This window comes from Microtus oregoni, unplaced genomic scaffold (genome assembly GCF_018167655.1).
Source record: "Microtus oregoni isolate MIOR12 unplaced genomic scaffold, Mior012 000013F_ref0000133, whole genome shotgun sequence".
NCBI classification, from domain to species: Eukaryota; Metazoa; Chordata; class Mammalia; order Rodentia; family Cricetidae; genus Microtus; species Microtus oregoni.
The window spans coordinates 8,847,352-8,874,632 of NW_024543072.1; the positions used below are offsets into that span (position 1 = coordinate 8,847,352).

At 41.9% G+C, this 27,281-nt stretch overlaps 1 protein-coding gene and 1 pseudogene across 2 annotated transcripts; both read right to left on the minus strand.

Annotated features, from left to right (window-relative positions):
• Nucleotides 1-5,380, minus strand: part of LOC121455362 — a 35,440-nt pseudogene extending 30,060 nt beyond the window's left edge.
• Nucleotides 5,381-7,366: 1,986 nt separating this feature from the next.
• LOC121454933 (zinc finger protein 120-like) lies at nucleotides 7,367-18,917 on the minus strand. 2 transcript variants are annotated; one of them, XM_041662336.1, is made up of 3 exons: nucleotides 18,816-18,907; nucleotides 7,696-7,822; nucleotides 7,367-7,431 (listed from the first exon to the last, which is right to left on the minus strand). In XM_041662336.1, the coding sequence occupies exons 1-3, from the start codon at nucleotides 18,816-18,818 to the stop codon at nucleotides 7,367-7,369; spliced, it is 195 nt and encodes a 64-aa protein (XP_041518270.1). In that variant the 5' UTR covers nucleotides 18,819-18,907. The 2 variants fall into 2 exon arrangements, 1 of the variants encoding a protein (XP_041518270.1); XR_005975384.1 differs by lacking the exons at nucleotides 7,367-7,431; nucleotides 7,696-7,822 and adding an exon at nucleotides 11,841-11,888 and having other exon boundaries at nucleotides 18,816-18,917.
• Between the last annotated feature and the right edge of the window lie 8,364 nt (nucleotides 18,918-27,281).

Sequence of the window (27,281 nt, forward strand, 5' to 3'; positions counted from 1 at the left end):
CCCTCATTTTGATTATTTCCAGTCTTCTACTCCTCCTAGGTGAGTCTGCTTCTTTTTTTTCTAGAGCTTTCAGGTGGGCTGTTAAGTCTCCAATGTGAGCTTTCTCTGTTTTCTTTAAGTGGGCACTTAGTGCTATGAACTTTCCTCTTAGGACTGCTTTCATAGTGTCCCATAAGTTTGAGTATGTTGTTTCTTTATTTTCATTGAATTCCAGGAAGACTTTAATTTCTTTCTTTATTTCTTCCTTAATCCAGCTATGGGTCAGTAGTTGACTGTTCAGTTTCCATGACTTTGTATGCTTTCTGGGGGTAGCATTATTGTTGAATTCTAAATTTAATCCATGGTGATCTGATAAGACACAGGTGGTTACTAATATTTTTTTGTAACTGTGGATGTTTGCTTTGTTACCGACTATGTGGTCGATTTTCGAGAAGGTTCCATGAGCTGCAGAGAAGAAGGTATATTCTTTCCTATTTGGGTGGAATGTTCTATAGATGTCTGTTAAGTCCATTTGATTCATTACCTCCACTAATTCTCTTATTTCTCTGTTAGGTTCCTGTCTGATTGACCTGTCCATTGGTGAGAGAGGAGTGTTGAAGTCTCCTACTATTAGTGTGTGCGGTTTGATGGCTGCCTTGAATTTTAGCAATGTTTCTTTTATGAACGTGGGTGCTTTTATATTAGGGGCATAGATGTTCAGGATTGAGACTTCATCCTGATGAACTGTTCCTGTTATGAGTATAAAATGCCCCTCTCCATCTCTTCTGATTGATTTAAGTTTAAAGTCAACTTTGTTAGAGATTAGTATGGCCACACCTGCCTGTTTCTTAGGTCCATTTGCTTGATAGGCCTTTTCCCAGCCCTTTACTCTGAGTAGGTGCCTGTCTTTGTGGTTGAGGTGTGTTTCTTGTAAACAGCAGAATGTTGGATCCTGTTTTCTTATCCAATCTCTTAGCCTGTGCCTTTTTATAGGTGAGTTGAGTCCATTGACATTAAGTGATATTAATGACCAGTGGTTGTTAACTCCGGTCATTTTTTTTTAGTCGTAGAGTTTGTGTGTTTCCCTTCTTTGTTTTGTGTTGGTGAAGGGTCTCTAGATGTCTGAGTTATTATGGTCATTGTTGGAGTCCTTGGTTAGTGATTTTCCTTCAATTACTTTCTGTAAGGCTGGATTTGTGGCTGCGTATTGTTTAAATTTGTTTTTATCCTGGAAGATTTTATTTTCTCCATTTATAGTGAATGAAAGCTTGGCTGGGTATAGTAATCTGGGCTTGCACCCATGGTCTCTCAGTTTCTGCATTACATCTATCCAGGACCTTCTGGCTTTCATGGTTTCCATGGAGAAGTCAGGTGTAAGTCTGATAGGTTTACCTTTATAAGTAATTTGGCCTTTTTCCTTTGCAGCTCTTAATATTCTTTCCTTATTCTGTATGCTTTGTGTTTTGATAATTATATGGCGAGGGGATGTTTTTTTTTGATCCAGCCTATTCGGTGTTCTGTATGCTTCTTGCACCTTCATAGGAAAATCTTTCCTTAGGTTGGGAAAGTTTTCTTCTATAATTTTATTAAATAGATTTTCTGGACCATTGAGCTGCCCTTCTTCTCCTTCTTCTACTCCTATTATTCTTAGGTTTGGTCTTTTTATTGTGTCCCATATTTCCTGAATGTTTTGTGATGAGAGTTTGTTGGACTTGCTGTTTTCTTTGATCAGTGTGTTTATTTTCTCTATGGTATCTTCAGAATCCGAGAGTCTTTCTTCTATCTCTTGTATTCTGCTGGTTATGCTTGTTTCTGTAGTCTCTATTCGTTTACCTAGATTTTCCATGTCCAGACGGCCCTCTGTTTGTGTTTTCTTCTTTGCCTCCATTTCAGTTTTCAGGTCTTGAACTGTTTCCATTATCTGTTTGATTGTTTTTCCTTGGTTTTCTATGGTATCATTCACTGATTTATTCAATTCTTCAAACTTTCTGTTATATTTCTCATCCATTTCTATAAGGGCGTTTTTTACATGCTATTTAAGGGTGCCAATCACTTTCATGAAGTCAATCTTTTCTCCTTCCTCTTGATTAAGGGGTTCTTGTCCTCCCGTTGTGAGGTCGCTTGTTTCTGGTAGCTTCATGTTGCTTTTCAGCTTGTTGGGCGAATTCTTGCCTTGACGTCGGCCCATCTCTTCTTCCAAATGCTCCCTATGGATCTTCTTTTACCGGATTAGGTCTCCTTGCCTACCAAACGCTGTCTCTCCCCAATGTTGGCTCTCCCAATGCTGGGTCTCCTGGCGCCGAAAGATCAGGCCTCCGTGCTGGTTGGGCAGCTCGCAGACAAAGCGCCTACCCCGCTTGGTGCAGGCAGGCCACAGAAACAAAGGAACTGCTGCCCGCCCGGGAGCCCCGGATACTCGGACCCTGCGCCCAGATAGGCTGGGCTGGGCGATGCCACGCGCCCCAATGCTGGGTCTCCTGGCGCCGAAAGATCAGGCCTCCGTGCTGGTTGGGCAGCTCGCAGACAAAGCGCCTACCCCGCTTGGTGCAGGCAGGCCACAGAAATAAAGGAACTGCTGCCCGCCCGGGAGCCCCGGGTACTCGGACTCAGCGCCCAGTTTAAGGGAGTTTTTAACTTCCTCTTTAAAGGTCTCCATCATTTTCATAAAGTTATGTTTAAAGTCATTTTCTTCTGCATATTCTGGGTTAGGGTGATTAAGTCTCCCTGTTGTGTGTCTTCTGGGTTCTGGTGTTACCATGTTGTTTTTTTTAGGTTGTTGGAGGAATTCTTGCATTGGTGCCTACCCATCTCTTCCTTCAACTGAGGCTGTCTTGGCTTAGTGGTCCAGTTTTTGCTGTGACTGTCTCTTAGGTCCACTCAGTGTTGGAGCAGGCTCTTAGGTCGGCTTAGTATTATTGCAGACTGTATTTCGCAGGGTTTCATGGAGCTCACAGGAAATGGTGGGTTAGAGGTGGGGTGGATTGAGGGCTAGCAGGTAAACTCCCTGCTGACAGCTAGAAATGCCAAGGGAACTCTTATGTCCTCAAAGTATTGGGACATGATGTATGGCAGGGTCCCACTGAGCTCACTGAGAATGGTGAGTTGGGGGCAAGATGGATTGAGGGCTAGCTGGAAAACTCCCTGCAGGCAGCTAGAAAGGTCAAGGGACCTGGGTTGGGGTCCCTGGCTTTTCTCCCACATGGAAGGCTTAGGAGTTGAGGATCTGGGGCCAACAAGGCCACTGCATACTCACCTCTTATGTCCTCCAAGTATGGGTGCAGGATTATGGGAGGGTTCCACAGAGATCACAATGAATCTTTCCTTATTTTTCTAATCCCTATGCTCCTATGTGGTAAGTGGTATCCTTGTCAAAACTGGTCTCCGATATATTCTGACTATAAGGATCTCTAATTATACCTGAAGCGGTGTTCCAGTGGGGGATATTCTCCCTGTAGGATGTAGCAATCCTGCTCCTCTCCAACAGAGAACTTTTACAGCTGGGCCATGCTTGACTCTGCTAAGAGTGTTTCAAAGAAGAGATCCCATTGTTGCTCTGTTCCACTGCACCTCCTGCTTTTGTTTATATAAGAGTTTCAAACCCAATACAAAACTATATACAACAGGAACAGATATCAATTATAATTAGAATTACAAGCAGCATAAACAATATTAAGCAAGGAATGTATACAAAATGTTTTATTTTTTTATTTTTTATTTTTTTATTTTATTTTTTTATTTTTTTGTTTTTCGAGACAGGGTTTCTCTGTGGCTTTGGAGCCTGTCTCGAACTCACAGAGATCCGCCTACCTCTGTCTCCCAAGTGCTGGGATTAAAGGTGTGCGCCACCACCGCCCGGCGTACAAAATGTTTTAATAAACATTCTATCCTAGGAGTCTAAGTCTTGTATAAGAAATGGCTTGGCTAGATCCTAAGAGTACAATAAATATGACTATAAAATCTTCAACCCCACTGAAGGCCTGATAAGGGAGATAATATTATTTGAGCAGGAAGAAAGTACAGTAATCTGCTTCCAAATTGAGCAGTATATGGCATAGACAATTAGCTATCTGAGTCATCACCCAAAGTCTCATTTTGTAACATTGAAGCAATGTTGGCTAAGGCCTGGTGTAATTGACAATCCATTTTCAGAGGTAGAAAAATTTTCAGAACCATCTTACCCTGTCTAGGCAAGATTTGGCAGTCTTTCTCCTTGTGTCCTGCTTATCCATATCTGGAAACCATGTATGTTGTCAGTGGTTGAGGTATGGGCAGTTTCTTGCCCAAATGTCAATTGTGCCATGAAGAAAACAAGCTATAAGTGGAGTGTCTTTGGTGTTCAACATTCTCTTGGGAGTAGATTGATGCTGTCAAGAGCAATCATGTCTTATGTCAACAGAACCCTAAGTTATTTAAACACCATGTTCTACAAATCCTTGAAGTGGTTGAAAATTGCCTATCTAGACAAAATACAATATGTATCTAAAGGACCCAATTGATCTGAATGTAAATACAACAAACATGAACAACTATTGAGCAATAATGTTTAATATCTGTTTAACTTAAAGACTAAAAATTCATGTCCAAATATTAAAGAATCAGTAAACAAATGTGCAACAAATGAGAATAATGACTTCAAAATGTAAACAATGTATAAGTATGGCTTCTTTCATGTATGTGAAGATTACTGTGACACACAAGGCTTTACCCCATTGATTATGTTAATAGGGTTTCTCTCTTATATGGGTTCTTTCATGCTGTTCAAGACTTCTGCGATTTGTATAGGCCTTACCACACTGATTACAATCATAGGGTTTCTCTCCAGTATGGGTTCTTTTATGCCTTTGAAGATGACTGTTCTGTGCAAAGGCTTTACCACACTGGTTACATTCATAGGGTTTCTCTCCAGTATGGATTCTTTCATGACTCTGAAGATGACTGCCATGTGCAAAGGCTTTACCACACTGAATACATTTATAGGGTCTCTCTCCAGTATGGATTCTTTTATGACTGTAAAGATGACGGCGACCTGCAAAGGCTTTACCACACTGATTACATTCATAGGGTTTCTCTCCAGTATGGATTCTTCTTACATGCACTTGAAGAGACGTATGGACTGCAAAGGCTTTACCACACTGATTACATTCATAGGGTTTCTCTCCAGTATGGATTCTTCTTACATGCACTTGAAGAGACGTATGGACTGCAAAGGCTTTACCACACTGATTACATTCATAGGATTTCTCTCCAGTATGACTTCTTTCATGCCTGCGAAGAGTGCTGCAATCTGCAAAGACTTTACTGCACTGATTACATTCATAGGATTTCTTTCCAGTATGGGTTCTTTCATGTATTTGAAGATGACTGTGTTGTGCAAAAGTTTTACCACACTGATTACTTTCATAGGTTTTAGCTCTAGTATGGATTATTTCATGCTGCCTAAGATGAGTGCAATATGCAAAGGCTTTACCACACTGACTACATTCATAGGGTTTCTCTCCAGTATGACTTCTTTCATGCCCTCGAAGAGTGCTACGAAGTGCAAAGGCTTTACCACACTGACTACATTCATAGGGTTTCTCTCCAGTATGACTTCTTTCATGCCCTCGAAGAGTGCTATGAAATATAAAGGCTTTACCACACTGATTACATTCAAAGGGTTTCTCTCCAGTATGGCTTCTTTCATGTCTCTGAAGATAATAACGAAGTGCAAAGGCTTTACCACACTGATTACATTCAAAGGGTTTCTCTCCAGTATGGCTTCTTTCATGTTTCTGAAGATAAACACGAAGTGCAAAGGCTTTGCCACACTGATTACATTCATAGGGTTTCTCTCCACTGTGTGTTTTTATATGCCTTTGAAGAGTACTGTGACGGGCAAAGGCTTTACCACACTGATTACATTCAAAGTGTTTCTTTCCAGTATGGGTTTTTTTATGCACTTGAAGAGTACTGGGATGCACTTTTGTAAATGCAAAGGCTTTACTAGACTCATTGCATTCATAGGGTTTCAATTTATTTTGTGGTTTTTCATGCCTCTGAAGATGACTGTCACGTGCAATGTCTTTAACACATTGAATATATAAAGTTTTCTCCCTAAATTGACTTCTTTCATTCCTGCAATGATAATGGTTCATGTCAAAGAATAACCACATTCAATACATTGTTGAATATTTTCATTTGTATGAATTAATTTAAATATTTGGTTCAATTTTAAAAAGGAATTCTATCTTAAGGTTTTATCACTGTGTTTAAACTCATGTTGATCCCCTACATTAAGACTTGTTTTGTGGCCGGGTGATGGTGGCACATGCCTTTAATCCCAGCACTTGGGAGGCAGAGGCAGGCGGATCTCTGTGAGTTTGAGACCAGCCTGGTCCACAGAGCTAGTTCCAGGACAGGCTCCAAAGCCACAGAGAAACCCTGTCTCGAAAAACCAAAAAAAAAAAAAAAGACTTGTTTTGCATCTTTGAAGATGAATGATAATAACATCCATTATTACATAGTTCACATTTACAGAATCTTTTTTCTTTACAAGAATTTTCACGTATTTGAAAAGAAATGAAAAAAAATCAAAACTTTACCACCCTTATTGCATACATAAAGTTTTCTATACTGTGAGTGATACTATATTTCCTAAGTAAACTATGACAAACACAAGTTTTTACACAGTCCTAATAAATACTGCTAGTATTCATAGCATTCCTAGTCCTATTACTTGTACACTTGTTCATCAAATTCAACAAGTATATGTAACATGAGGACCACTACACATCTTCTAATTGTTGTGAGAAAGAAGTATAGCTACTCTACCCTATGCTCACATGGCTTGTATATAGAGTAGCATATGATGTACCTACTAAAGGAATAATAGTTACCACATTTTCCCAGTATAACTTTATGTCCTCATAGACTTATGGATCTAGATTTATGTTTCTGCATTTCTGTATACCAACTGTCCTTTGATGCTTTACTCTGACTGCCCCCTCTCTAAAGTTAGCATAGTCACAAGTACAGGGGTTACATTAGCTTTTCTATGGACTATTAGTGTAGTAGATAGTTTGAGAGATAAATTTATCACTTTTCAAAATGTATACCTTTTATTATATGAATAGTATTAAATAAATGGATTGACAATTCTACAACATAGCTCTTGTTGTATTATGATTCAAATGGTTATATAGGTTAAGGCATTGTTTCCTTAACTTCTTTCTTTTAAAAAATGGCCTGCAAATGCAGTTTGGTTACCTAAAATTGAGGTATATGATTCTGTGAGAATTCAATAAACATTGGCACACTTTATTATTTACATCGTTGCTTCTTTTTAAAACATTTAGGAAACATTGCAAATTCTTCAAAGGTACATTCCTCTCAGCTTATACATTGAAAATTACCTTTTATGTCTTCTAGTACTTTGCCAATGTTCTTTAATATTATGGTCTTCCCAATTGTATCCTAAAATATAGTGCCAGAAAATATATGTTATGTAGTGAAATTTTTTAAAAAAATTTTAGTTACTATTTTCAGTGAACCTTACAACCATGCCTGACTTCTTCTTCTTCTTTCTCAGTCACATTACAAAAGAGCATCAGTTCTTTCCTGATTTTGAGTACTTTTTCATTTGATACAGGGTTTCTCTGTGTAACAGTCCTGGCTGTCCTGGAACTAGCTCTTGTACTTAACCCTTATTTTGAAACATGAAAGAAAATTCTGTCTTACCTATAGCAGTAAGGTTTCCGTAGGTCTCCAGCATCACATCTTTGTAAAGATTCTTCTGGGAAGTATCCAACAAACTCCATTCTTCCCAAGTGAAGTCAACATGCACATCATCATATGTCACTGTATTCTAAAATATCCCATACATGTGTAAAACAAAAAGTATGATATTGACAACACTGTAAATGTATACTTCTTTGACGGTATGATCATAGAAATGTGGTGTTCTCTGTACTCACTCCATGACACAGATATCATAGTTTAATCACCAACACTTGAGAAGCAAACTAAATAGGAGTTTCACCTGTCATTTCTGAACCCTTTGAAAGTGAGATCACCTTGCACAAGAAATGCCTATTAGCAAACAATGAAAGACACGTGAACAAATGAACAGTACATGATACATGTGAGAGATGTTCTATGGATGATTAATTCCTAACTACAAAAGAAAAAAATAAGACAGTCAACAAGCTGGATGCCTTGGGTCATGCCTTTAATCCTACCTCTCAGAAATTGGAGGCAAGTATATCTGCCTCTCAGTTGAATGCCAGCATAATCTATGAAATCACTTCTAGGACAGTCAGAAATACATATTAACTCCCTGTTTACCATGAAAAATCAATCAAACAAACATAAAAGATAGAAAGAACTCAGAGTTTTTTTCTGAATTTACTACAAAGAGCTATGCATTCACTCCAGATCTATATCCATATTCCAGAAACTTAAAGTGCCTCAATTTAAATTGTAAGATCAATAAAATCTTACTAAAAGGCACTGTGTACTCGAAAACTTACAAATAACCAAATAAAAACATTAGCAATATTTATGATGTTCACAAATAATCAACACTGTGCAGGAAATATGGCTCAACAGTAAAGAGCCCTCCTGGCCTTGCATACAGGTGGACTCAAGGACTTACATGGCAGATCACAACTTTCCATCATTCCAAGTTCGAGGTTTCTTGTACCATATTTTGATCACTGTAAGGACCAGGTACATACATGGTGCATATGCATGTACGGTGTGGGAAGTCCTTCTGTATATGTGTTGCTTTTATTGGTTAATTAATGAAACTGTTTTTGGCCAATGGCTTACCACAGTAAAGTCAGGAGGGAAATCAGAATGGAGATGGAGAGAGAGTAGGCAAAGTCAGGGAGAAGCCATGTTGATGACACGGGAGACAGATGCCCCCACCAGAGACAGCTGGAAACTTGCCAGTAGGCCACAACCTCGTGGTGATATACAGATTAATGGAGATGGGTTAGTTTAGAAAATAACATCTAGCTAGAAGTACTCTTAAGCTATTGGCTAAATAGCACCGCAAATACTGTAGTTTCTGTATGATTACTTTGGCTCTGGGCATCTGAGCATGAACACCTCCACCTAGAAACTGGCACCAATGTGACTGACTACATTCAGAAAGCCTGAGAGAGCTTGGAAAGTAATTCTAGGCAGAAAAAAATCCAACAACAGAGTTAAACACCACTTCTTGGTAGCTGGTATTTATTTTATTTTTTGGATGGGCTCTATTTGCTGGTGGCAAATAGGTGCCATGGGTCCTTTAAGAGAGGTCTTCCTGATTTAGTGGTAGCAGAAATAAATGTGGCTTTAAATGGTGGCTTCCTGGTTCATGCTGGCAGCACAAACTCTGGCTCTTTCGGGAAAACAAGCACTAAAATGGGGTCTGTGAACAAGTGTTACACATTGCTTAAAGGTGACACAATCCCACTGCAACCCTGAATTTAGTGCAGAGCGAATGGCTCCCAGAGATAGTGAACATGCTTCCTGGTCAACCAGCAAGGTACCAACTGGGAGCTGGAGTCTTTCCCCTCTGGCGCTCCATGGTTTATCCACAGCTGCCATTTCCTTTTCATTAGCATTAAAAACTTTTAAAGATAATAAACTACTGTGTAGTCTATATCTGGAAGTCTTAATTTCCACTTTCTGTTTATTAAGCATGTCTTCCAGAGGGGCAGATGAAGTGTTAACTAATTAATCTTTATCATTATAAATTGGAAATCAGATATCAGCGTTATCAGAGAAGCAGTGGAGAAGCCAACAGGGACTCTTACCTTTTCCATTCCGACATCCAAAAAAATCCCATGATCTCTCATCCCAATCATACTTCTTCTTGTCTCCTATCTATTGATAGCCCTCCAAACCCCTATGCCATTTTTGGTCAGTAAATAGGTAAGCTCTGCTCTCCGACTCCAAACATTCTTCATTATCAAACTATGATCAAAATATCACACAGCACCCTGCAACCTCTCATGTGCCTCACTCTTGCAACTTCCATGCCCCTATGCAGTTCTCCATGGCAGATGCCTCATAGCTTGGGTATCTCAACATCACGTGGTCTGAAATGCAACCCAGCTTCGTCTTCACCATTTCGTGTAATGAACACTTACAATCTCTTCTTCACTGGAGCTAATGAATGCTTACAATCTCTTCTTCACTGGAGCTCTGACTCTGCCAAACATAGATGGGTACAGAAGAAGAACCCATGACCTTTACATTTTACAACTTTCTTGTTTTCTGTATCAGTATGACATAGGTGATCCTGCCAAGATTTGATGGACCACACCAAGTTTGGGCCAAATTTTCTGCAAGTTCTATATGATGTTGTTTTTGGAACAAGAATTACTTTACATACTCCTTCCATAAATTAAGGGCTTTACTAGAAGCAGTCTTACACCTGGAGCATGTTCCTAGGCTTCAAATATACAGTCAGGCTCTAAGCTTTGATGGTACTGAAATTCCTGACAATGTCTGCACCTTTTTCACCACTGGACTGCCATCTGAAACTACCTAGTGTTGTTTTTCTTAACAAAACACTTTTCTGATGTGGGATTTCCTTCTGCATGCTGTGAATATGTGTTGCTTTTATTGGTTGATGAATAAAACTGTTTGGCTGGTGACAGGACAGAATATAGCTAGCTGGTAAATCCAAGTGGATACAGAGAGAAAGAAGATTAAGCCAAGAATCCAAGAGGCACAGGAGAAACAAGATGTGAGATAACAAGCCATGAACCATGTGGCAAAGCATATATAAAAAATGGATTAATTTAAATGTAATAGCTAGCCAATAATAGTTTGAGCCATTGCCCAAATATCTGTAATTAATATAAGCCTCTGAGTGGTTATTTGGTAGCTGGCAAACAGGAGAGAAACTTGCAGCTGCATTTTTTTATTTCTTTCTACTTGTTTCTTTTTCGCTCTAGACCTGAATGAGCCATCAGTAATAACCATCGAATAGAAGCAATATTTTGTATAAGAAATAAGTCTATTCCTTTTTAATTCTGCCTTGCTCACTTTCTTTGGACATTGAGAGAATAACAAATATTGGGGCAAAAATATCACACAAATGATCTCTAGACAAAATTTTCATGAAGTCTTCTAAGCACTTACCAATCTACAAACACCTTATGGGGCCACAAGGAAGAAAGCCAGACATGGGCTGGAAAGGCTATGACTGTCTTGAGAGCAATCAGACTCTATTTCTTTTCTTTTTTTTGACCCATTTTTATTATTGCTTTAAAAAAAAACAATCCAAATTCCCACTCTCTCCCCTCCTCCCATTACCCTCCCAATCCAACCACAGACCCTCGAACACCACCCCCTCCAATCCTAAAGACAGCAATACACCCCATCCTGTGGAAAGTCCAAGGCCCTCCCTACTACATGTTGAGCAAGGTATACATCCAAGAAGAATAGGATCCCAAGAAGCCAGCACATGCAGTAGAGACAAATCTCATTGTCACTATCAGTGGCCCCTCAGTCTGCCCCAACTGTCATCCAGAGGGACTTGTTTGTTTCCATACTCATTCACTCCCAGTCCATTTGGAATTGGTGAGCTACCATTAGCTCAGATACACTGTCTAGGTGGATGAACACATCATGGTCTTGAATTCCTTGCTGACTCTTTATTTCTTTATCAGAAACAGAAGAAAATGGAAATTTCTAGGATCCACAGAGTTGTAGTTTCCAGGATACAATAAAGTTTGCATCCTCTACCACATATACAAGATTAATGTCTAAGTCCAATTGTCCTTTTAAACTTTCATGATTCAGGGGCTGGAGAGATGGCTCAGCAGTTAAGAGCATTGCCTGCTCTTCCAAAGGTCCTGAGTTCAATTCCCTGCAACCACATGGTGGCTCACAACCATCTATAACGATGTCTGGTGCCCTCTTCTGGCCTGCAGGCATACACACACACAGAACATTGTATACATAATAAGTAAATAAATAAATATTTTAAAAAATGCTTTCCTGACTTTTTGATTACTAAGGGATCATACAAAGAAGCACAAATCAGCCTGAATATTTCACTGCCTGAGGGAATGCAATAGTCTGTCAGGACCTTGGAGGCACATTGTGTCCCAGAAACCCCAGATTTAACCTGAAATACCCATGACACTGGTCTCTCAAGGCAGGTAGGTCAGGTCAAAACCACGGTTCCCTAGAGAGCCTATTGCCCACTAAAATCCTATGACATTGACCTCCACTGTCCATCATTCAACATTCCCTTCTGCTTTGTCCTATGAGAAGAGCTGATTAAGCTCTTTGTCCAGCTCTCTATGGCTTTTGCCATCTAAAGTTCTGATATCTTCAGCATTCTCCCAGGAATCAACATTCCCAGGAACCTAGCAGCAACAAAATCTCCTTTGAGTCCCATGTTTGTTCCAACTTTCTTCTCTGTTGCTGTTATTAAATTATCTAACCAAAAGCAACTCAGGTAATGAACAGGTTTATTTGGTTGCTACTCCTATTTTATAATCCTTCCTTATGGGAGCTTATGATAGGAACTCAAGCTAATACCTAAGAGCAAAACATGTAGAATCACTGTCTCCTGGCTTTCTCTCTTGCTTTGTCACTGTCTTGTGCACAGCTGGGTCTCCTATCCATCCCTGGTTTGCTTGGTCAAGATATTGCCAACTCTATGGAAGAGAGAGTTCAAAATCAATACAATCTCTCTCAGACACATTAATCAGATATTCTGATCTAGGCATACCCTCTATCGGTGTTCCCTCAGGTCACTCTAGGCTCTGCCATGTTGATAGCTGAGGCTATTTAGGAAAAAGAGACAATAATATACGAGAAGGCTTGCTTTAAAGATCCAGAAATCAATGGACTAATCATATCCATCACATAAGCAGAAAAAACACAAGCATGGAAATAGATATGCCAAGAAACGGAAAAAGGCAAGCATCTATGATCAAGAAGAGAAACCAAAACTGTCTCACTTCCCAAACCAACACAAACTCAAGGACCTCATAACATGAGAAATTTTCTAAACACAAAATTGGTGAGACCATTATTTTTTTGAATATTAACAATATACTTAGATAACAATTAATAAAATAACAACATAAATGGGCACCACTGACAAAAAACAACACAAAGACAGACCTACAAATACATAGTATGGTTCCTTAAATAAGAACTACAAGTTTGATACAAAAATAAAACCCCAAGAAGCTGGGCGATGGTGGCGCATGCCTTTAATCTCAGAACTCGGGAGGCAGAGGCAGGCGGATCCCTGTGAGTTTGAGACCAGCCTGGTCTACAAGAGCTAGTGCCAGGACAGGCTCCAAAACCACAGAGAAACCCTGTCTCAAAAAAAAAAAAAAACCTCAAGAAATCACTGAGCAGAACTCATCCTATGCACTCTGTTGTTCCCTTGCAACACTACAACTCCCAACATCCCTCTGGACTCCAGCACACGGCAAGCGTGGGACACATTTCCCAGAAGCCTTTGCATCCTCTGTTAAAAGCAAGGACAAGCCACAAGTTCGCCCCTTTTATTATCCCTTCCCTTTGTCCCTTCCTTTCACTTTTCCTAGTGTGTTTTCCCCTCTCATTAAAAAGTGTACCACGTGGTACCGCCGCGTGTCTGTGTCTTTTCTAGCGTAACCCTCGTCTAACCCGCAGGAATTAAGAACAACCCGCAGGAAATTAAGAACAACACACTCCAGTTTACTCTTTTTAACAATAGCAAACAATCCTGAGTTCCTTGCTTGTGCTCTCTCTCCTTCTGCTCCTGATTTGGACCTTGAGAATTCAGTCCTGTGCTCCAATGTGGGTCTCTGTCTCTGTCTCCTTTCATCGCTTGCTGAAGGTTAATATTCAGAAGGATGCCTATATGTTTTTCTTTGGGTTCTCCTTATTTAGCTTCTCTAGGATCACTAATTATAGGCTCAATGTCCTTGGTTTATGGCTAGAAACCAAATATGAGTGAGTACATCCCATGTTCCTCTTTTTGTGTCTGGCTTACCTCACTCAGGATAGTGTTTTCTATTTCCATCCATTTGTATGCAAAATTCAAGAAGTCCTTGTTTCTTACTGCTGAATAATACTCTAATATGTATATATTCCATACTTTCTTCATCCATTCTCAGGACCATGAGGGGTGCACCCACACACTGAGACAATGGGGATGTTCTACTGGGAACTCACCAAGACCAGCTGGCCTGGGTCTGGAAAAGCCTGGGATAAAACTGGACTCTCTGAACATAACGGACAATGAGGACTACTGAGAACTCAAGAACAATGGCACTGGGTTTCTGATCCTACTGCACGTACTGGCTTTGTGGGAGCCTAGGCAGTTTGGATGCTCAACTTACTAGACCTGGATGGAGGTGGGGGTTCCTTGGACTTCCCACAGGACAGGGAACCCTGATTGCTTTTCGGGCTGGGGGGGGGACTTAATTAGGGGAGGGGGAGGGAAATGGGAGGCGGTGGCTGGGAAGAGACAGAAATCTTTAATAAATAAATAAATAAATAAATAAAAACAATAGCAAATAATGACTTTAGTATAGAGAGTTGTTCCACAAAAATTGTAGAGATTCACTTGATGCCTTGTTATGTATTAACTTTGTAGACAATAGTATTGACTACTGTTAGGAGCCAATTTCCTCCTAAAATCATTACAGGAACCATCACCCTGGGGAGTCTGCAGAGAATCCCACACCCTTAATTGTGTTAGGAATAGTTCTATTGACAGAGCCTACCCCACACCCAAATTGGCTGTTAATGAGAGCTATCTGTTAGCAGAACCCACCCCACATTCCAAACTATCTAGGGATCTAGGTGTGTCAACTCGTGACTTCTTGGCCTATAGTGACCTGACCGAAGATAACCTCCTGCCTACGTGACCAACTCGGACCATGTGACCAACGTGAACCACGCGGCAAGAGCCCAGGCCCCTGTGCCCACCCCCCAACTCTTTACCCTATAAAAGTTGTACCCCGTCTCTAATAAACTGAGGCTTTGACAAGAATTCTCGCTTAGCCTCCTTCCGCTTTCCTAGCCCATTATCTTCCAGGTGGTGCCTCTCTGTGACCCTGGAATAACTGAACTGCCGGGTGGGTTACAACCCCTAGACTGAGTAGCCCACCCAAAGGCAATCAACAGACTACTAATAGGATCTCATTTTCTATGATAAAGAAAAGAATGTCTGGAGCTCTGAGCCAGCAACCTGGTCCAGAGCACCAGAGACAGCAAAGTGCAAAGGAAAAGGTACAGGGGAGTAACCGCTGAGTGACTGAGCCAGAGCCAGAGACTGCTGACAGTAAGGATGTGAATCTGGGACCTTCAAGGGAGTAGACCTAAGCCAGGACTCCTGTGGGTCTGGGCATGAATATGGGACTTCCAAGGGAGTAGGCAGGAACCAGACTTGAGTGTGGGACCTCTGAGGGATAAGCCTGAGTTAGGTCTTCTGTTATTAAGGGTGCACCCAAGCCTGGGAACTCTGAGACAATAGACTGGAGCCAGAGACATTTACAGGACCAACTCCAAGCCAGGGATTTCTGAAGGAATGGATCCAGACCAGGATTTATAGAAATGGGTCAAAGCTGACAACATAGGCCAAAAATGGGCCTGAGACAGCAAACTCCAAGGGACTGGAGCAAAGCCCAGGAGTGCTGAGCTATTGCTAGGAACACAGAGTAACCAATGGGGTAACTAGAACTGTGGCACTGACTATACCAAGAGAAACAACCATCTGAGCTTTGGATTCATTGGCTAATCAACAGAAGACTAATCAACAGATAAAAGGGCTAGGGAAGAAATCAGAGAATCAACACCCTTCACAATAGCCACAAATAGCATAAAATACCTCAGAGCAACTCGAACCAAACAAGTGGAAAATGTGTATGAAAAGAACTTTATATCCTTGAAGAAAGATACTGAAGAAGACACCAGAAAGTGGAAAAAATCTGCCATGCTCTTGGGCAGGCAGAATTAATATAGTAAAATATGGCAATCCTACAGAACAATCTACGGATTCAAAGCAAGGCCATCAAAATCCCAGCAAAATTCTTCAAGGACCTCGAAAGAATAGTACTCAACTCCATGTGCAAAAGCAATAAACCCAGGATAGCAAAAACAATCCTGTACAATTTCTGGAAAGATCACAAGTCCTGACTTCCAGAATCTGGAAACAATCTAAATGGCCCTCAACTGAAGGATGGATAAGGAAAATGTGGTACATTTACACAATGGAGGACTACACAGCAGAAAAAAATAATGACAGTTTGAATTTTGCAGGAAAATATATGGAGCTGGAAAATATTATTTTGAGTGAGGTAACCCAGACACGGAAAGACAATTATCACATGTACTCACTCGTAGGTGGTTTTGTAACATAAAGCAAAGAAAGCTAGCCTACAAACCACAATCCCAGAGAATTTAGACAATAATGTGAACACTAATTGACTGCCAAAGCCAGGCGGTGGTGGCGCACGCCTTTAATCCCAGCAGTTGGAAGGCAGAGGCAGGCGGATCTCTGTGAGTTCGAGACCAGCCTGGTCTACAAGAGCTTGTTCCAGGACAGGCTCCAAAACCACAGAGAAACCCTGTCTCGAAAAAAACAAAACAAAAAAAAAAAAAAAAGAAAGAAATTGGACACCAAAAGATCACATAATCCAATAAAAAAAAATGGAGTACAGACCTAAAAAGAGAACTCTCAACAGAGGAATCTAAAATGGCTGAAAGATACTTAAGGAAATGTTCAACATCCTTAGTCATCAGAGAAATGCAAATCAAAACAACTCTGAGATTCCATCTTATACCTGTAAGAATGGCCAAGATCAAAAACACTGACAACTTATGCTGGAGAGGTTGTGGGGAAAAGGGAACACTTCTGCATTGCTGGTGGGAATGCAAGCTGGTACAACTCCTTTGGATGTCAGTGTGGTGATTTCTCAGTAAATTAGGAAACAACCTTCCTCAAGACCCAGTAATACCACTTTTGGGTATATATCCAAAGGATGCTCAATCGTGCCACAAGGACATGTGCTCAACTATGGTCATAGCAGCTTTGTTTGTCATAGCCAGAACCTGGAAACAACCTAAATGCCCCTTGACTGAAGAATGGATAAGGAAAACGTGGTACATTTACACAATGGAGTACTACACAGCAGAAAAAAATAACAACAGTTTGAATTTTGCAGTGAAGAGTCCAAGAATAAAATAAAAATGTAGATTCCAAAAATAAGAATGTAAAAAAAAATATAAAGTTCTAAGTCTAGGAGAACGAGAACAGACTGTCAGCAGCTTTCTCAGCAGATCAAGAATCATTCATTCACAGTGAGCTATTTTCTCAGATGCTTGGGAAGCTTTAGGTCATTTTACAACTGGCTGTTTTATTTACAAGGCCAGAGCTTCTCTCTACAAATTGAGAGTAGTGTCCTGGCCATCCCTGGTAAATGACAGATGTGAACTGAGTTAACCTTTAGGAGACAGAGATATGTGACCGTTGGATTAGACACTGTTTCCATTATGAAAAACTGGTGTCACTAGAGGACAGGCATAAGACTCCAATTTACACCTGGAGGTATTGGAGACAGTGGACAAAGACAATGGTTTAATTGATGAGCTCTGCTAATGGAGGCTGTAAAGTATGGCAGTCAGTATCTGAGTTTTACCTTGAGATAGTGTGAAAAGCTTTCTGCTATCTCCTAAGTTCTCAGCCTAAGAACCAGTTAATCCTAATTTATTAACCTTCTAGTATTACTAGCAGTCCCTTTCTGAGTAATTGCTAAAAGACGTCTGTTTTCTCGCAATTAGTGACCTTCGTAATCTCTGAAACGTATTTCATGATGGCTGCCCAGTTACCCATTAGCACTCACTCGTCTCTTTAGGGTCTCCACTGACCAACCCAAGGGTCAGGGCAAGGTTGTAAATATTCCTTTGTTCAGAGCTAATGCTTGGTGTCCCTACTATAAAAAGTGGGTTCAAAAACCTGCCTTTCACCACAATCTAACAAACACCATCTCTGGCTGTGGTCTCAGCTAACTGATAAGCTTCTGTGCCCCACAGTGTTTTATTTTTACTTTTTATTTTTAAGTTTGCTTCTGGTTTTCCTAGGATTTGGTTTCCGGAATAAAGTTTGCTTCTGGTTTATTAGACTTAGTGGTGTACTCATTTTTGCGCGACTCCCCTGGACCCACCAGCAGGAAAATGGATGGAGCTAGAAAACATTATTTTGAGTGAGGTAACCCAGACACAGAAAGACAATTATCACATGTACTCACTCGTAGGTGGTTTTGTAACATAAACCAAAGAAAGCCAGCCTACAAACCACAATCCCAGAGAATTTAGACAACAATGTGAACACTAAGAGAGACTTACATAGATCCAATCTGCACGGGAAGTAGAAAGTAAAAAAAGACAAGATCTCCTGAGTAAATTGAGATTATGGGGACCTTGGGCGAGGGCTGAAAGGGGGAGGAGAGAAGAATTGAGGGGAGTAGAGAAATATGTAGAGCTCAAAAATTTCAATTAAAAAAAGAAAAAAAACACATTAAGTTAAAATACAAAGTGCTGAACATCTAGCAAATAGTGGGGAAAACAGGCCTCTCTGTTCTCCATGAACACACGTAAAGCACGCTGATGTTTTACACACAGCTCTCTGCGCCCTATGCTCTCCGTATAGAGTCCACAGAGCTAAGTTATTCAGAGGCTTACTCCTAGGTCCAGGGAGTTGCAAGGACCACGTGGGACCTCACAGGACAGGGAATATGGCTGCAGGTTCCAAACCTGATACGGGGAGGCGTCACCACACTGTCTCCTACACCTCACCTTCTTCTCCTTCCCATCTGGGAACAACAGCCCCTACTCACCATGTCGTGATCTCCCAGCTTGCCCAAGCTTTCCGCTCAGCTCCCTGTAGGATAACTTGCAGCACAACACACAAAGCCACTAGTGCCAGCTCCTCTTCAAAGACAAGCCTAAAACCTGTGCAGGAAGGGCCCTGCCCAACTTCTGACTGGCAGGTCGTCTGGAGGACCTGATTGGCCAGTGAGGCCTGAGTGACAAGAACACCTCCCATAGGGTTAGGCTGTGCTTAAAGTCACAGCACAAGGCTTCCTGATCCTGCCTTCCACACCAGACAAAGACCTTTTCTGGATCAGCAGGGGAAATGCATTTCAATAGCAATTGCCCCTGGATCCAATAGCTAGCCGACCCTGCTATCTTCCTGCAATCCACAGGCACTTCCCCTTCTTCCTCCTGGACACAACAGGTCTAGCAAGCTTGTACAGCCCACTATCACACAGGTGCTGTGCTGTCACACAGGTGGAAGCATCCCGGAATATTAACATTTAAAGAGACATTTAAGGAAACAAAAGGATATGTTTGCTCTGTGGTTTCACGCTGAAGTCATGTGGGGGAGGGGGGTTCAGACAACCAGGAAAAGCGGGAACCTGACCTCAAACAAGATAATAAGTCTTTCTCCAATCATAAGGCTGGGTGATGGCTCTATGCTTTAGTAGTATTATTTCTGAAACTCAGAACAAACTCTTGACAAATGAATAATAAAAACAGCAATCTTTGTGCAAAGTTGACTACTTAGAGAATAATGGAGCTAGGCTTAACGTGTTTATGAACACTATTGTTTGCTAGCACATCTTCTGTGAGCAGGTGATAAAAAAACACAGCTGCATTATTCTAGGGTGTTTTTGGTGAGAAAGGGTTTATCTGAATGGCTCTGGAACTCATTCCATAGACCACGCTGGCCTAAAACTCAGAAAATGTGACTGCCTCTGCTCCTGAGTTATGAGGTTAAAGGTATGCACTGCAACCAAGCAGCTAAATGTGGATATTATCATCTCAAATGATCCAGATTAAAGGTAGGTCTTAATTTCAAAATCTTAAGAAAAATCCCTAGCAGTGTACCCAACTCTGTGGGTTTTAATTTCAGAGGTAATCAATTTGACTACCAAGAATAGCCATCACAACATCCAAGACAGAAAAATGAGAAAGAGTTCCTACCTGCAGGAGACAAGGAGAGCATGGGAGTTGTTTCCAAAACAATGCTTTTCCTAAACAGAGGAATCATGGGGATTTTACTTAGGGAATCTGCATGTGCTCAGGTGGAGCTCTCCCTGGAGCTAAGCTTGCTCAGATGACAAATCCACTTCTGAACAAAATCACAATTTAAAATCAAAGACATTAAGGGACATAGGGACCCTCTTGCATAAAAGTCTGTCAGGGTCATTTAAATGAAAAAATGATGAAAAGAAATACCTGAAAATCAAGTAAATGACAGAAATAAAAGTCAATTGCTTTGGCGCAAAAGCAGTCTTGTCAGTCTTGGTCCTTGATCTGAAAAATAACTTTACCAGCGGGGCGGTGGTGGCGCACGCCTTTAATCCCAGCACTCGGGAGGCAGAGGCAGGCAGATCTCTGTGAGTTCGAGACCAGCCTGGTCTACAGAACTAGTTCCAGGACAGGCTCCAAAACCACAGAGAAACCCTGTCTCGAAAAACCAAAATAAATAAATAACTTTACCAATACCACAGTTCTTACAGATGCAAAAGATAGAGAAGACAAATAAGAAAACATGAAGAGAAAGGAACCCAACAGCACTGTATATTCTGCTTTTAGATGAAAGGTAATGATGATCTCTACTAACCTCAGAACCATCTGCTTTCACCTCTGAGCAGGCAGTCTTGGCAGAAGGCCATGGCTACTTCCATGCAAGACCAGACGGAATTCATTTTAACAAACCCTAGCGGCTGTCTTTCTCAGGGATATGACATCACTATAAAGAATTTTATTCTTTCCTTTTTTTACTTTTTTTTAAAAATTTATCGAGACAGGGTTTCTCTGTAGCTTTGGAGCCTGTCCTGGCACTAGCTCTTGTAGACCAGGCTGGTCTCGAACTCACAGAGATCCGCCTGCCTCTGCCTCCCGACTGCTGGGATTAAAGGCGTGCGCCACCACCGCCTGGCTTTTACTATTTTTTTAAAAAAATTAGTTATATGGCATTTTTCCTGTATGTGCCTGCACACAGTAACTACAGAGGTCAGAACAAGGCAGGAGATGCGTGGGACTGGAGTTACAGCAAATGGTGAGCTACCATGTGGGTTCTGGAAAAGGAATGCTAATCTTCTGTAACAAGACTCAGTGTTCTGAACTGCTGAACCATCTCTCTAATGCCTCTTTTTTATTTAAAATTTAGGTCCATTAGTTGTTAATTAAAAGATATTACATCACTTTTCCTCTTTATCTCTTCATGCCATCCCTTCTGAAACCCTTCCAATTTCTTCCTTGTCAAGTACCAGGGAATAAACATGCTGAAATACATGAGGACGACCTGCTGCATCCATTTTGTTGGTTGTGTAAATATGGATAATGGGCTGGGCACATTGCATTGGGTGACTTTTGGAAGCTAATCTCTGCCTGAGGCTAATTCTCTCAAATGGAGGAGAATTCCACTTTTTGATTAGCATCTGGTGTCTGATACTGACTAAGTTGCCTTGGACTAGAAACACAATTGAGAATAGATAACTTTGGGTGGAAAATATCTTAGCAGTTAAGAGTGTAAAAAATTCCTTCAAAGAATCCAGCCTCTATTCTCAGTACATGTAGCAATTCACTACAAGCTGTAACTCCAGTATCAGGGATTTTTTTTTTTTATTGAGAAAAGAAGAAAAAAAAACATAGACAAAAAAAAAAAACAAGTTTCCACCTCCTCCCAGCCTCCCATTTCCCTCCCCCTCCTCCCACCCTTCTCCCCCTCCTCCCACCCTTCTCCCCCTCCCCCCACTCCTCTCCCCCTCCCTCTCCAGTTCACAGAGCAGTCCGGGTTCCCTGCCTGTGGTAAGTCCTAGGTCCTCCCCCCTCCGTCCATATCTAGGAAGGTGAACATCCAAACTGGCTAGGCTCCCACAAAGCCAGCACATTAAGTAGGATCAAAACCCCGTGCCATTGTCCTTGGTGTCTCATCAGCCCTCATTGTTCGCCATGTTCAGAGAGTCCCGTTTTATCCCATGCTTTTTCGGTCACAGTCCAGCTGGCCTTGGTGAGCTCCCCGTAGATCAGCTCCACTGTCTCAGTGGGTGGGTGCACGCCTCGTGGTCCCGACTTCTTTGCTCCTGTTCTCCCTCCTTCTGCTCCTCATTGGGACCTTGGGAGCTCAGTCCAGTGCTCCTGTGTGGGTCTCTGTCACGATCTCTATCCATCACCAGATGAAGATTCTATGATGATATGCAAGATATTCGTCAGTATTGCTCTAGGATAGGGTCATTTCAGGTTCCCAATCCTCAGCTGCCCAAGGAACTAACTGGGAACCTCATCTTGGGCACTTGGGAGTCCCTCTAGGGTCAAGTCTCTTGCCCACCCTAAAGTGGCTTCCTTAACTAAGAATTGTGGTTCCGTGCTCCCCTGTCCACCTTTCCTTTATCCCAATTCTCCTGTTTCCCCAGGTCCCCCCTCCTTCCCTTCTACCTTTTCTCTCCCCATCTCCCCTTACCCCCATCCCACCCCACCCCCAAGATCCCATTTTCTCCCCGGCAATTTGGTCTACTTCCCTTAGCCAAGAGGATAACTATATGTTTTTCCTTGGCAGTATCAGGGATTTTGATACCGTCTCCTGGCCTCCTTGGCCATCAGAAGAGGAGGAGAATTGCACAATAAGAATTATTTTTTAAGCTGTGTGTGGTAGGGCATTCTATTAGCACTAGCAATCTGGACACAGAGGCAGGAAGATCATCTTGAGGTTTAAAGCCTGTGCCTCATAGTCTAAACACACACATACACACACACACACACACACACACACACACACACACACACACACAGGAAAAGAAGAAAACTGAATAACATACAAGAAAAGGAAAATTGAAGAAATGTGACAATATAATACCTCATTAAAGTAAATTATTTTCTTTTTTTTAAATATTTATTTATTTATTATGTTTACAATATTCTGCCTGTGTGTATGTCTGCAGATCAGAAGAGGGCACCAGACCTCATTACAGATGGTTGTGAGCCACCATGTGGTTGCAGGGAATTGAACTCAGGACCTTTGGAAAAACAGGCAATACTCTTAACCACTGAGCCATCTCTCCAGCCCCTCCAGCCCCAAAGTAAATCATTTTCAAAAATATATATGGCCAGGCATTTGAGCACATGCTGGTAATCCTGGTCTCTTGGAGAAACTGAATATTCAACAGTGTGCTACCACCTTATCAAGCAATCTCAAATGTCTCCCTTGACATTGGATTCTCCCAAACTCAAAGACAGAGTGGCAGAGTGGGATCAGTAACTGGACTCCAGTGGCATCCCCCAGGCTGCCTTGTCCCTTCAGGAGTCACACACTTCTTTCCTCTCACAGGAGATCACGTTACTGGGCACCGTGTTACTCAGGGCTCTTCAGAAACACAGACCCAACAGGATACATGGGAGCTACAAGGAGTGACCTGTTCAGGAGTGTTGGGGGAACTGGCTCAAGATTAGAGGCTGAACCATCTCAGAACAGGCTGCCTATAATGCCTATCATCAGAGACCCTGCAGGCTTGGCTGCTCTCAGGACTCAGCCCAAGTCTCCAGACCCCAATGTCAAGGATAAAGCCATGCGGTGTAGGCAGCTGCTCATATGCTTTGGAGTCCCAAGTCAGGAAAGCTTGAGTTCCTGTTGTCCAAGGGTAGGGAAAACAATCTTCACACCAGGAGATGGATGGAGATACGTGTTCTATCTTGGCCAGACTGGGTATGTTAGGTCCAGGGTGGGTTATACAAAGATGGAGACAGACCACCAAAGTCTAATAAACCAGAAGCAAACTTTATTCCAGAAAACAGAATCCAGGAAAAAATAAAATAAAATAAAAAATCTCCATGGGGCACAAAAAGCTTATCAGCTAGCTGAGACCACAGCCAGAAATGGATTTATGTTCAGCTGTGACAAAGGCCAGTTTTTTTTTTTTTGGTTTTTCGAGACAGGGTTTCTTTGTGGTTTTGGAGCCTGTCCTGGAACTAGCTCTTGTAGACCAGGCTGGTCTCGAACTCACAGAGATCCGCCTGCCTCTGCCTCCCGAGTGCTGGGATTAAAGGCGTGCGCCACCACCGCCCGGCCAAAGGCCAGTTTTTGAACCCAGCTTTTTATAATAGGGGCACCAAGCATTAGGTCTGAAGAAAGGAAATTTTACAGTCTCGAGGGAAAACTCAGATACAGATTGTCTTACTCACAATCCCCATTAACAGAGCTTTTCAGTTACACTAGTGTTTGCACTTAATCTGTTGTCTTCCTTGGTACTTCCAGGTGGTGTTTGCTGAAGACCGTGGCCTCTTCTTTGATGCCGCCAGTTTCACATAGCAGGGATAATGTGTAGCCCAGAGGTCATGTATCTATTTCCCAGATTGACTCAGCTCATATCTGTAGACTAGCTCTCAGTTTGCAGAGAGATACATTGACCTTGTGAATAGAGCTGTGGGTTGTAAAGCGGAGTAACCCACTGTTGATACTTAATCCTCAAGGTGCTGACAGTCTGTTCGCATTCTCCTAGGCTTACAACTTTGTATTTCCTTATTTCTACATTCCTATTTCTGGAATCAACATTTTTGTATTATTACTCTTGTACCCTTTAGGTAGTGTCCATCTCCTTGGCGGGAGTCCCTTTTCCATTTAACCCATCAGCCGCCATACACCTCTCTCCTCTGATATGGTCCCCACAGTTGCTACCCAGTGCAACTTTCCCCATGTGCTTCTTGACACAGTCACATTGACCCCAAAGGCCATGTCAGTCATAAGAATTCATGACTCTGAATTTTCACCTTTCCAGGTCATTACTACCATCTCATCTTTCAGATGAAGAATCTCAGACACATAGAAACTAGGGACTCACTGAAGACTTGACTGTCTGTGGCACCTCTAGCATACCACTTGGTTTTTGTTTGTTTGTTTTTTGTTTTGTTTTGTTTTTAGTTTTTTGAAAAAGGGTTTCTTTTTGCTGAGCCCCTCCCCCAGGGTTGGGATCTGGAACTGGGTATTTTTCCCACAACAACCACATGTTCCATACGCCTGAATGTGATTTCTACAGCATGATCTCTATGTACACCACCAGCTTCAGTTGGTAAATTTCCCCCATTCTGCTCAGCTTAACTGTTTCTCTGAACCCGAGGAATTGACCATTGAGCTCCCGAAAATCTTCTGGTGTTCCTAGAAATGGGGGGACTGCCCCCAACCATGGTCTTTAAGACTGTAGTTGTGCCCTTTGCTGAAATTCATCTCTGGATTGCTTCCCTTAGCTAAAATTGTGTTTGGATGACCTGGGGCCAGTCCTCCTGTGACTGGGGGCACAGGGTCTCTCAGATTCTTCTTTCTCTTTTCTTTTTTCCCCCCACCGTGTTGTCTGTTTTGTTTTTGTTTTGGTAAAGGCTGCTCAGAGTGATCTCTGGCCTCTCCAGCTTCCTAGTTGCCCTGACCGGATCAAGTCAGGCAACAGCACCCCACCCGGGGGCAGGGGACACTCTCCCATGGGTCTTGCAGTGTTCACACCAATTTACATCCCCCCTATAGAGGAAGAGATGTCTCCCTGCATTCCTTGTGGTGTCACCATTTCGCGGGTTTTCACAGTTTCAGCTATGGGTAGCAAGCCATCCATGTCCATTCCCCTTAGGATGGACGCCTTTTAGAGGCCCTAAAACCTCAGACCTTAAAGCTCTACTTCTTCAGCTCCTACCCTTACTCCACCAGTGTCCTGCCAGCTTCACTTTTACAGGACTTTTCTAACTACTGTCAGTGTACAGGCAAATGGAAGAAGTTTCCTAAAACTGTCCCTGCTACTGCTACTGCTGCCAATAAGATTGGTTGGATCCATGAGGCAGCTGTTTTTAATGACAGCCTTTTGCTCACCACCGCAATAGGGCAATAGGCTCAGCAATAGGGCAGATCCTACCTCTAGGTCTCTCTTATTATTAAATTTAAAGTCCCTGCAGCTCGAAAATTATGGCTTTTCCATACACCATGTGACTGCTGCCATTTTGACTAAGGTCAAGTGACCTTACCATCATCTTAATTGAGGTCAGGTGACCTTACTGACATCTTAACTGAGAGTCAGTTCAGGTGACCAAGTCCTGTCATCTTTACTGAGGTAAACCCTGCCTGGTCCCCTGGTTTACTTATGTTTTTATCTCTAAATTTCTCTTGATGACTCTATTGCATGTGTGTTTTGCACAGTGGCATGCCTTTGATAGGGCCCACCAAGAGCACCCACTTCACCCAATTCCTGTTTGCCCTGTGTGTGTGTTCATACATGTAACTTAAATGCATCTATGTTTACTGTTAAATGTTATAATTGTCTGTTCATTGTATATCATTACAGACTACAAAGCAATAAGTCTCATGCTTTAAACTGGTATGTACTTTTAAGTCTCTTTCAAAAATACTTTATATTTAATCCAACCCTGCTTTACCTGTTAAGAGCCAATACAGTCAAGCTTAGACCCAGCTCTCCAGGCAGATTCTATACAGTAGTTACACCTGATAAGTAGTCCTCAACTGCTCAGAGATCTAGGGAATATGGCATTTAAATATTTAATTATTAAAAAAACTTTTCATAACAAAAAAAGACAGGTTGGCTCCTAGCAGCAGCACTCTACTTCCTCCAAAAAAGACAGAAGACAAATGGGCACAGAAAAACATCCTTCTGCAATTCACTTCAACTGCCAAACACTGCCCACTGGGCAAAACTGCCTTTTATCTGAGCCAGGTGGTAGTGGTACACTCCTTTAATCCCAGCATTCAGGAGGCAGAGGCAGACAGATCTCTGTGAGTTCAACGCCAGCCTGGGGTACAAGAGCTAGTTCCAGGACAGGCACCAAAGCTATAGAGAAACCCTATCTCAAAAAAAAAAAAACAAACATGCTGGGTGATGGTGGCGCACACCTTTAATCTCAGCACTCGGGAGGCAGAGGCAGGTGTATCTCTGTGAGTTCGAGACTAGCCTGGTCTACAGAGCTAGTTCCAGGACAGGCTCCAAAACCACAGAGAAACCCTATCTCGAAAATACAAAAAACAACAATTAAAAACCCAACAACAAACAAACAAAACCCAACATCCCTACCAAAAAAACCAAAACTGCCTTTTAATCTAAACTGAAGATCTCAATATGTGGAGAGAAACAGTGGAATCGACAGCCTAGCTGCTCAGGTCAAGGTAGGCTTGTCTTCCTAAAGATTTCTTAGCCCACAGGATCTTCTGGAGCCTGGCAGGCCCTGCACTAAACAGCAAAAGGCAAACGCGACCTTCAGTGACCATGGAGGACCCTGAGGAGTAGCTCAAGGTGCCAACCAAGTAAGTTCTC